Raw genomic sequence first — 11,177 nt, 5'->3', positions numbered from 1 at the left:
CTGATTAGCAGACAAGGTCTCACCACAGATTTGATAAATTTGTTGTATTTTTTTCCTCATATACTATTCCTTCCTCAGGGTTTCATCCTCGCTTCAGCCTCCTTTATTCTGCATCGGGGCTCCAGCTGGATGGAGCTCAAGTCTTCACTAAACTGCAGCATCCCGCCTGATTTAAATGGCCGGTCTCACTGCGGTTATGGAGGGGCCATTATACCTGAGTGAGTTTAGAAATATTCTGCACAGAAAAGTATTTAAAATGTAATACATGGAATGTTATTTTACCTTCACAGGCATATCAACAGTCAACGCTTTTATAGCAATGCTGGCAGAAAGAAAAGTAAAGTTCATCTCAATGACCAGCTGTGAGTAGCATTCGATTCATCATAAATATTGCAATCCTAACTATGAACAAATTCTCTGAAATCCTAGAAATCCATTCCTCATTGGTGATACAAAATAATAAATATCTTGTTTCTTTTCTCAGGATACCAAAACCAACTGATATAAATATAGCGTGAGTACTTGAGGATGAATACATAATGGACTCTTTCCTTTGTGCAAAGCTCACCACTAGCATTTAGGTTTTCCAGAGTCTGCCTCAAACTTTTGATACACTTCCTCTTTGTTTAATTTCCTCGCATCTTAAACAGGGAGAAAATGATAAAGATTGCAGCTCCAAGGGAACATCCTTATTCATCCCACATCTCCCGATTTGCAATGTTCCCATCCTTCCGCTCTCCAGATGACACTGAGACAGGAGTGAGAGTAAATTCAAGTTGTCATTTTTTATTCATTTAGTGCCAAATCACAACACACAAGTGTCAAGGCACTTTTCATATAAAGGAGGTCTAGATTGTATTATTTATAATATCGGTTACAGGGAACCACTAATTCCCAACATGAGCAAGCAGAACGGGACTCAGGGTGGACGGGCAACTGCCGCAACCGGTTGGGTTGACAGAGAGAGAGAGAGCAGGGGGAAGGACCAACATACAATGATAATGATAAAAATAATAATAATGATAAAGGAGAGAGAGAGGCCCAGCCTGGACACTCGTGCTTGAGAAAATAAATAAAGTTAGTTTTCAGGAACTTTACAGAAATCTCGTCAGCAGGATAACATGGACTATCCTGTATTTATTGGGTTTGGGAAGCCAAAAATTGTTGTAATATGGTTACATTTCCCTGATTTAGTTAAAATTCTAGCTGCATCATTCTGAACCATTTGAAGACTTTTAATATTAGTATGTTGCAGGCCAGAAAACAAAATGTTACAATTATCCAGTCTCTGGATGAAACAAAGGCATGAATTAGGATTTTAGCATCTGTCATGGACAGAAAAGACCAAATCTTAGCTATGTTACATAGGTGAAAAAAAGCAGCCTTGGCGATGTCTTTAATTTGCTAATTGAAGGAGAGGGTAGGATCAAACGTGACACACAGATTCTTGGCTGTCAGACTATGGAAATCACATATTTGTTGAGAGTTTTGGGAATTTAGGAGCAGAAAATTTCAAGACAGCTTTTCACAGCAGACAAGGAGACCCCTAACTTCATAATTTCAGAAGAGTGGTCAGCCCTAAGGCACATACAGGCAGAGGGCCAAGAGCAGAGCCCTGGGGTACTCCATATTTCAGATCAGAATATGTCAATTATTCTAGGAGACACACTGTGTTCTGTCAGATAAGTAGGGCTTTAGCAAGGTGAGGCCAGGTCAGCCCCCCGAATTTGCTTTCCATTTGGTCTAGGAGGGTGGATAGGATGGTGTTTATTGTTACTGATTAACTTATAGAGCAGTGGAAAGAACATGCTTGTATTTCAATAAACATTTGTGGTGAGGTAGAGACCTTCTGATTTTGATTAGTGCCATTTGCGCTTCAATCTCACCAATAGCAGCTAAACATTCTTCACATTCTTCACATTGTCATTGCAGTTAACTACTACATAGTTTTACCTTACAACAATTTCCTCCAGCACACAAACCCAATGAAGGGAGAAAACCACGTGTTGTACCCCAATCCTCCAAAGACAGTGCTGCCCAACCCTAAACCTTGTGACTGGGATTTCTCGTCATCAGAGTGGACAAGCAACATGTTGAAAAATTTGGAGAGGATACACTGGGTCACATCTTACCAAATGCACTACACAGGTAATGAGGCCTAAATACCGTTTATATTATTAGCAGGAAGCTGAAAAAGCACATGCAAGTTTACAGTAGAGTTTGGTGTTAGAAGTTATGAAGGCTAGTGGGAAGAACCGTTTCACAAAGTCATAAATAGTCCAGTGATTGGATTTTTGTGATTTTGATCAATAATCTGGTATTAATATTTGATATTTTTTAAGGATCTGGGCCAGCAAATCCTTTGAAGATAAATTACTTTAAGGAGAAAATGAGTGATCATGCTGGGATGAATTCACATATTGCACCACAGGTAAAAAATACTTGCAAACAGCCTTTTTACAGTAACATTTACAGTGTGCAGCACTAATCCTAATTAGCTCTTTTCCCCACAGAGAGAAAGGTCTTATTCTGTGCTTGTTCACTCTAAACCAAAACAAGGATGTAGAAGAAGACAGGAAAGCTGTGTGGGGAGGAGCACCTGTAGTCCCACTGCTGCTGAACACCTAAATCCATCTTCACCTCCAAAGCGAGGCACTGCTACAGCTACTATAAACCAACATGGGCCACAAGAGATCACAGCAAAGCATAATGAGGCAGATTTAAATCCAAAGGGCTATAGTCAATCAAAGAACAGCACTGGCTCCACAGAGGCACAGAGAGCTGAGCTGTCCCAGGAGGTCTCACACAAACAACAAACTGAGCGCAAAAGCTCTGCACATGAGGACAAGAAGAGAGAAGCCAGCACAGTCCAATTTGATGATAGTTTCATGCAATTATCCATGTCACAGAGCAGCCAAGAGGCTAACACTGCCTGGATGGCAGACACAGAGCGACCCCTGGACCTGCACAACCGCCCACTTTCCCAGGGAGAGAAAAGCCTGATCGAGCTCTGTGATGAACCAAGCCGCAAAAAGCAGTATTTTAAAGTTGGAGGAAATTCATCTAGTCACAGTCAGTCAGCTGTAGCCAAAAACCAGGTGGGTATTGACTCAAATACTGAGTTATTATCCAGGGCTGCTTTGGAGCAGGATAAACTAGCAAGGGTCAGAGAGCTGTCACACATTATCTCCAACCCCTGCGTCCTGCCAAGGCATCCAGTCCTCCCTGGTATTCACCCAGTGGACAGAGTGGGGACAATGGGTAGAGGAAATTCAGCTCTCAGTCTCCTGGACCTTCAAAATTCATTCAGTAAGTCAGAAGCCCATCACAACTTCAACAGCTCCATCACACGTGCTGCTGTGAGCCTGAGGGACAATGTAGTTACAGGGAAAAAACACGACTTCTACGGGATCAACTGCTACTACCTCCGTGGATGACTTCATGAATATACATTTCAACATTTATGAAAGAAAATAGTAGAATTTGAATACTTATTTATAAAATTTTACCAGTACCTAATAGTTAATGTTGAAATTTAAACTATTTCTGAAATATTGTAAATCATCTAATCTGAGTTTATGTGCTTTGACTTACCCCCTTTTAAAGTTCCATGCCATTTAAAAATTAAGTTTCAAAAACATAAGTTTTTTTGTTTTAGGATTCACAAATACTCATAGAAAATGTAAGTGTCTGATATTTATAAAAGCTACATCAGGTTGCTGAAATTCTGTCAAATTCAGCTTTTAAAAAATCAGGTAGCTAAAATTGGAATGGTCAAATTTAGACGACAAAATAAAAAAGGAAAAATAAAGAAAAAGTTATATTCTTTCACTCACAGGATCCAAGCATCTCATCTGCCTAAAATACAAGAGGAAGAAGTAAAAGTTTGAATTTTTCATTTTGAATTTTTGGCAGATTTGAGTATAATTCATTTAAATACTGATATATATATATATTTTTTTTTAAATATTACGGCTATAAAAATACTGAAAATACAAGATACTGACTCACCATAAAGGTTGTAAGATTTCTCATATGCTCACAATAAAGTAGTTGGATCTTAAGTCTGTGATTCAATGTTTCTCTTTAACAACTTTTCCAGACTGCCTATTTAACTCAGTACTTGCTCAGTATTTTGTAAGTAAACAGTCAACAGATTGCAAACATTGTTAATTTGCTTTCCCACATTTCGTTTGCAATATTCATTAGAGCTCAGGATGTATTATACAATAATGGACTTATATAAGGCTCCCATAAGCCATAGCTGATTGCAAGAGTAAAATAAAAGAAAGAGCCTTCACAGTTCACACAGAAGGAATATTCTGCAGACGTAAATTCATAATGCTGCACAGAGGAAAACTGTGGTCTGTACTGTAACCTTTTTAATTTTACAATGAAGAACATTTGTATGCAGCTGATTTTTTTTTCCCCCCAAAAAATGTAACAAGAGTTCACCACAGAGCATTGTGCTGCCTGTGTTATGGAATCCGCCTCTCTATGTTGTAGGTGCTGCAGTAACCATCGCCAGTGTGAAAGGACAAAATGCCTTCTCACACGTAATCTGTTGCAGTCAGGCCGACTCGCTGTGAAAAGGTTTTTTTGTGACAGTAAGTCCTTGAGCGGCAAGCCTGCAACCTTGAGTGATGTAACAGCCTCTCATTCAGACTCTGAGAAAAAAATCCTATAATAATGGCCCACACAGCAAAATGGACCAATGCAATTTTCCTACTGAATATTGCAGACACAGTCTCAAGTTGTGAGGTTATTTCTAATGAGGCAGATTCTAAAGGGCAACCCAGATAACAGTTGTTTTGTTGTTGTTGTTGTTGTTGTTGTTGTTGTTTTGTTTTTTGTTTTTCATTTTTTTGCTGAACAAACCTGCATTTTTGGGAAAATTATATGTTCAAGGTCAAATGTTCCAACCTGCTTAGTCATCAGGCCAATGCTCATCTTTTTATATCAGAATTGTTTTAGCAGAAGATGCAATTTTTTTGATTACATTTATTTTAGTATTACTATTATGCCATGAGAAACAACTGAAAATCTGTGATTGAGCTATTTGTCCAGCAGGTGGCGACATATCATCATTTTACCCACCAAATCATAAGTTCAGTTCTTGCCTCTTGTCATTTTGGTGATTTCCACATCATTTTTACCTCCTATATAGTTAGTAAAACATATAACAATAATTCCACTTGTTCTTTACGAATGGATAAATTTAAGTAAGATTAAAATAAATTTGCAATCACACAGTAATTAATAGCCTCTGTAATTAAATGACTCACTTGCAAAGTGATGAGTACGACTGTGTGTTCACTGTTTGTCCTTGCTTTCCTGGGGGGGGGGGACGTCACGGAAAGGATGCTGTCAATGACACAAACCCCGCCCCTGTCAGGTGACGCAGAGCTTCTGTTCTGCATTTTAATTGGAGTTGGCTTCAGCCATTCACGCACCACTCCCACCACCCCCACCCCCCTCCCCTCCCTCCACGCAGCGGTGGAGAAACTGATGGTGTTCAGAGAGAGCTGAGGGAGTGCGGCTGGTGCGTGTGTGTGCATGTCAGACTGGAGTAGGCAGGCTGCTGGGTTCAGGCTGTCATTTGAGGGTTATTTCACCGGCTGTGTTCTCTCCTTTGCGCAAATATCTGTGCACCGACCGACTGGTTTCTAAGCTCTCCACCTTCATAGCCTGGAAATCACATCTGTAACTGTCAAGGTGAGTGCTTTTTTTTTTTTTTTTTTTTTTTTTTTTTAAAGATAGTTGTTTTTTTAATATTTTACAGCTACAAAAGCAAGACGTGTCATTCCTTCGGGGAATGAACAGTAGGATCGTGTCAATTGAGTACGTCAAGTGCTTTTAAAGTTCAGTTTTCAAGCTTTTGGAAGCTTCATGTCACTGAAACCTTTCATTACACAGAGTGCTGTAAAATCTCCTCAGTGCTCACAAGTGATACAAGCCAACAGTAAAAACTTTAAACCCTGAGTTAAAAGCTTGTATTCTTGCTCAGGTATAATCAGTACATGCGATTCAGACAATAAACACCAGTAGATCCTTTCAGTCTCCATGGTAACTCTGAGCCCCCTTGCCTTATTGCTCTAGACAAGTGAAGACAAGTTATGGAGGGTTTGTCTTCTGTCTACCATATAATCCTACTATACTGTGGGTATCTGGCACAGCAGGGGGAAGCTATCAGTATAACCTAGTCAGAGGCCAAAACTATGAATAATGTGCCTTTCTGAGTGGCTGCATCTTTCATGCTGAGTGGATGTAGGTGTGTGTGATAGTGAGCACAGATTTAATCAGGGTTTGAGCTCAGCATCTATAATACACACATAATAACAGTGATTTTCATACTGAATATGAGGCCTGTGCCAAAGCTTTCCAGTCATATGTCTATGGTAATCCTAAAAAGAGCTGGTTGAGTCAAAGCTGTTTTTGTTTGGTAAAATATTACTATGGCCTACGTAAAGAGGAGCTGTAATTTGACGACTTGCACAGTGCCGTCTCAGCTCTTTTGGGAGTTGAACATAGGACTGAGGTTTGTTTGGTGGTCAGTTTGTCACTCTTGCAGCTCTTGCAGCGTTTTTTTCGTTCCTATCACACCCAAATCAGTGATTGCAGTCAAACAGAGAGGGACTGTGAGGGAGAGGAATCAATGCAATTTGTGGAATGCAGCAGCAGGAAAGAGAAACATCTGTGTCTGTGTAAGCCGTGTAGTTAAAACAGCAGTGGGGCATTGCACTGCAGGAGGTCACCTCCACGGTAATTTCCGTTTTTCCCGTGGCGTTAAGATGAATCTTTATATAAATGTGCACAACCTGTAATCTGTTACATTCAGTGTATTAACCAATCATGTATTTTTGTGCTGAGTCTACACATTAGAGCTGTAAATATAAAAGTTTAAGTCACTTGCATCCAGTGTCACCTCAGTGATATGTTGATACATATGTGCAGTAATCTGTGCTGTGTTGCTCCTGGGCCTGTACTGAAAATAAGAAATACTTTTTTGAATAGCTAATAACCAGCAGGTGAATAATACAGGAAGTGGATAAATAGGACCAGCAGAGCAGCTGTGCATGTGGCAGGTGTGGCCTCTTTTTGCATGAGCAGTAGACCTCTATAAATTATTAATGTATCTTTATATATAAACAGCTATATGTGGTTTTAGGTGTACAATACAGAAATTAGTTCTGGATCCTGTTTGCATTTTCTTACATTTAAAGTTTAAATTGAGAACATTTTGTAAAAAGAGCCAAGAGCTTTTTTTTTTCACATGTAGTAGAAAGGTGAAAAAAACAAACGATAATATTAGAGTTTCACTCGTATTAAGTGAATAAAATCATTAGTACCTTTTTTATATTACGTAGTTTTGTTTGTCGATTGTTTTCCAGTACTCTCTGTGTTTTCATTAATGGCAGAGTGCTGCTCTTGTTGTCAGCCTCATCCAGGAACCAGAGAACCTGAAGGAGGCTACAGGGCTGATTTTCTGACTCCCTCAGAGACTGCCAGAAGCCAGCATGAAATTTTAACGACGACGGTACTAGCAGATACTTTTAGCTTAAAAACAATAGCGCACTCCATGAGCAAAGACATGTTCATTCTCTTGGTTTGTGGGACTAAATTATTCAAAATCTTAACCATCTTAAAGGATGGAAGCTCTGATGTGTTTAAATAATGTAGACTTTTAGTCTTGAAATAATATTATCATTGATGTTTTTTTTTCTATCTGGACAAATGTTTGTAAGTCAGACATAATTGTAATTGCCATATTTACATAAAAAATTAGCTCCGCAACAAAATTATAGTCCAATCTTATGAAACTTTGTTAATGTTAATCAATTACAGATACATACTTGAGTGAAAGCACTATTATTCTATCTTTGACTAGCATTTATCTATGCCTGTCTAAACCTCCAAATGTATTTCTACATATTCATTTACAGATCAGTTATATTATAGCGCCCAAAGTCATGGTTTTGGGGCTGTGTCCTGATGTTACCTAATTAGCTGTGATTATCAGATTTTGAACAGTGGCCCCTCTGTACAAATTGTGTAGAAGGCAGTTTTGTTTCAGTCTGCACCAGATCAACGATATGTTATCTCTGCTTGTTTTCACAGCAGGGATAAGTGCTGTTCATTTGCAGCTCTGTCAGTTTCAATCAAACTGATAAAAAACCAGAGCACTGTGTAACATATTCAGAAATGACAAAGTTGTGCCCCTTAAAATCTATGTTAGTTGTGATACTCCCAACTTTGGCATTCCTGGACGTGCATTTAGGATTATGTTCTACAGACTGTGTGTGTTTTTACGTATCGTATGATGTATGGTTAGTGCTGCCTTCTAGTATTTTTAGCCATGGCTCTAGGGATGGCAGTGTCCAGACTGAAATATCCCAGCAACTATTGAGTGGAATGCCATGAAATTTATTTGCAGGCATTCATGGTCCCCAGAGGATGAATCCTAATGACTTTAGCAATCCCTGACATTTCCTTTAGGAATATCTAACTATGGGAGTGGATTGCTGTGAAATTTGCTACAGATATTCATGGTCGCAAGAGGAGAATTTTAAATGACTGTAAGCTATTACTGGAAAAGTATTCCCATCACCTTCAGCTGTACCTTACTTTACTCACCGTAAAGTGCTAATTGTTAGCATGCAAACAGGCTAAACCAAGATGGTGAACATGGTAAATATAACCATCTAAACATCAGCATGTTAGCATTGTCACTAGCGTCAGCAGCATGCTGATTAAAGCAGTATTTAGCCCAAAGCACCGCTGTTCCAAAGTACAGCCTCACAGAGCTGCTAGCATGGCCTTAGTGTTTAGCCTTGTTAGTGGCTTACAGCGTTCATCATTTCATCGTTGCTGCATGAATGAAAATGAAAATGAAAATACATTTTCAAATATTCTTCACACTTTTCACTCACAGTGTCAGTCCAGTGCAAATTTTTGTTTGATGATTTAGTCAAGAAAGTAAAAAATTTAGTTTCTGATCATAAAGTGAAAAGCTCCCTATGGGGTTATACATATCTCTCACTCCTCTCTAAATTAGGACAACAAACCTCAACCTCGAAGATCTGTGGGTGATGTTTACACCACAGCTTAACAAAACACTGCATAAATACAGCATGACTGGCTGTCAAACCACAAAAAACACAAGCTTGTCAGAGATGGAAATTCAGTGCAGCTTTGTCTTGGCCCCCCAGCCCAGTTACTATAAGGAAACTACAGTTTGAGTTAGCCTATCTGTTAGTCTATCTGCTATGATTTACTATAACACAGAGGGATTCATGCTGCCCAGTCAGTTAGGAATGCTTTACTGATGTTGCTGCCAGAGTTCAGGCATGAAGTAAATCTCATGAGACCTGGTAACTCCTCTCACTCAGCCAGTTCATCTCTGTCTGTTCATAAATGGAAGGTAATGGAAAACAATGCCATGTCTAAATATATCTGCACTCAAAGGACTTAGAGATTGCTTGTGGCAGTGCAGATGTTCTTTCTGCTTTTTGTGACTTCGGTTTTCTTTTTTGTTTTATTAAGGCCTTTTTTTTTTTCTTTATCTTTTTTTTTGCTCTGTGCATTGTTATGAGACAAAATCAGCATGCCAACAATGACATGGACCCTCTAAATGTCATTATCCGCTACTATGGGTCAGCACTTCTGAAATTATTCGAGAGTAGAGGTGAAGATGCTGCTGGTGCATCCTAATCAGAGCAGTGGTGGAGTCTCAAGCACTGTAATCTTTAATTTGGGGAAGCAACAGCTGGATCCTACTGTCGCACATGTTGCTACATGTGACATATCGTGAAGAGCACTTTGTACCATGAAGTTTAGAGCATTCATGTTTTGTTTTTTTTCCTCCTCACTCTTTTGTCAGCGAGTGGCTGCGTCCTAATGAGCTGGTGTTGAGTTATGAGGCTGTCAAGCTCCCCCACACTGTGACTGTAACAAAGGAGAGGACCTCTGCCGCACTCAGAGCAGACAAGAGAGAGAGATAGAGAGAGGGAGGATGGAGGTGTGGGAGGGAAGGGAGTGCGTTGAGGATGTGGTTGATTAACAGGATGTGTTGTGGCGTTGGGCAGAGTGTATGATACAGAGCCTGTCATATGTCAGAGAATAGAAGACATGAATGAAAAGTCAGCCTAAGCAGCAGGAAGTTTGTGAGAAGGGACTTTATCTGTCTCTCTCTTATTATTCCGATCATAACTGCAAACAATTTCCCTTGGAGTGAATATGATGAGCCCGGCAAGCTTTGAGCTCCATTTCATACAGTTGAAAATGTAAGATTACAGATAGCACTGCGCGCTATAAGCCCAGTAGCGTGAGCCTGTTTTTTGGAGTGGCTCCCTTCTGGCCTTGGCAACCTTTCACCATGCCGCCTTAAGCAGATCAGGAGCAGGCGTTACCATCTGTGCTTCTCTTTCAGAGAAGGTGTGGCCAGCCACACGCACAAACACACACACATGCACACTAACGTGGGCTGGCAAACATTACCCTGCTTGGTCAAGAGATGTACTAATGAATAATAGATCTCATATTGGGATGAGGCCAGTTTTGTCTCTGTGTCAGTCCTCTGGGCTCATCATTTGCTGGGTGCTGTCATGCTGACCTGTGATATTGCCCGTGGAATATATTTTAGGAGCGACTCTTTTGTGGTGTCCTGATTCTCGGGATGGATTTAAGAAGAGAGGCTTTTTTCTTTGTCCTACTCTCAGTTACACTGTTCAGGTCGTTTTGGGAAAGAAAACAGGGCAGAAGTAATGGCTGGAGAAGGCAATTCATTACTCCACCAGATAGAAGTGACAGTTTTTCACAGGGGAAAAGAGAGAGACTTTCAGGACTTTACAGTTTCCTGTGCACTTGCCCATACTCTACTCACCATCATAGCTCTTCAGACTTTGATAAGAGGCTGATTCAAACTGAGACGGCAGTGTTGCTTCTGCTCATTGACTGATTGCAGCCTCTTGAAGAACCTTATCTGAAAAAACTCATTTCACATCAGCTTTGAATGACGCAAGACATATTGCATTCAGATTTGAGTTGCTTGTCTTCCTCTCTTACTTTAAACCCAATCAGAGCCCATGCTACCGTAGAGTATGATCATCATTTCATGAATTTTACATACTGAAAAGATTGAGGAACCACTGATGAGAGAATGAAGGGAGTGCTCAATC

The 11,177-nt window shown here is 39.9% G+C and overlaps 2 protein-coding genes across 5 annotated transcripts in view; both read left to right on the top strand.

The window, feature by feature from the left end:
- Positions 1-270: 270 nt before the first annotated feature.
- On the top strand, positions 271-3,437 carry LOC130172098 (uncharacterized protein C7orf31). Its single transcript, XM_056380527.1, has 6 exons — positions 271-362; positions 485-514; positions 651-765; positions 1,893-2,148; positions 2,343-2,431; positions 2,514-3,437. Exons 1-6 carry the CDS (start codon positions 271-273, stop codon positions 3,435-3,437), a joined length of 1,506 nt encoding a protein of 501 aa, XP_056236502.1.
- Positions 3,438-5,500: 2,063 nt separating this feature from the next.
- The window catches only part of osbpl3b (oxysterol binding protein-like 3b), a 30,087-nt gene continuing 24,410 nt past the window's right edge, over positions 5,501-11,177 (top strand). For 2 of the 4 annotated variants that reach the window (XM_056381722.1, XM_056381721.1), the window contains exon 1: positions 5,501-5,715. The gene's annotated coding sequence lies outside the window, so the exon portion shown is untranslated. The remainder of the gene's footprint in view (positions 5,716-11,177) is intronic. The other 2 variants (XM_056381725.1, XM_056381723.1) reach the window with 1 other exon arrangement.

The sequence above is a fragment of the Seriola aureovittata genome, chromosome 7 (assembly GCF_021018895.1).
Source record: "Seriola aureovittata isolate HTS-2021-v1 ecotype China chromosome 7, ASM2101889v1, whole genome shotgun sequence".
Taxonomy (NCBI): Eukaryota; Metazoa; Chordata; class Actinopteri; order Carangiformes; family Carangidae; genus Seriola; species Seriola aureovittata.
This window is presented reverse-complemented; position numbering and strand designations above follow the sequence as displayed.

Excerpts from the sequence above, each read along its gene's own strand:
- LOC130172098 (XM_056380527.1), top strand. The coding sequence starts at position 271 with ATGTTATTTTACCTTCACAGGCATATCAACAGTCAACGCTTTTATAGC. Across the intron at positions 363-484 it reads GTTCATCTCAATGACCAGCT|GATACCAAAACCAACTGATA; the intron begins GTGAGTAGCATT and ends TTCTTTTCTCAG. Across the intron at positions 766-1,892 it reads ACACTGAGACAGGAGTGAGA|CAGCTAAACATTCTTCACAT; the intron begins GTAAATTCAAGT and ends TCTCACCAATAG.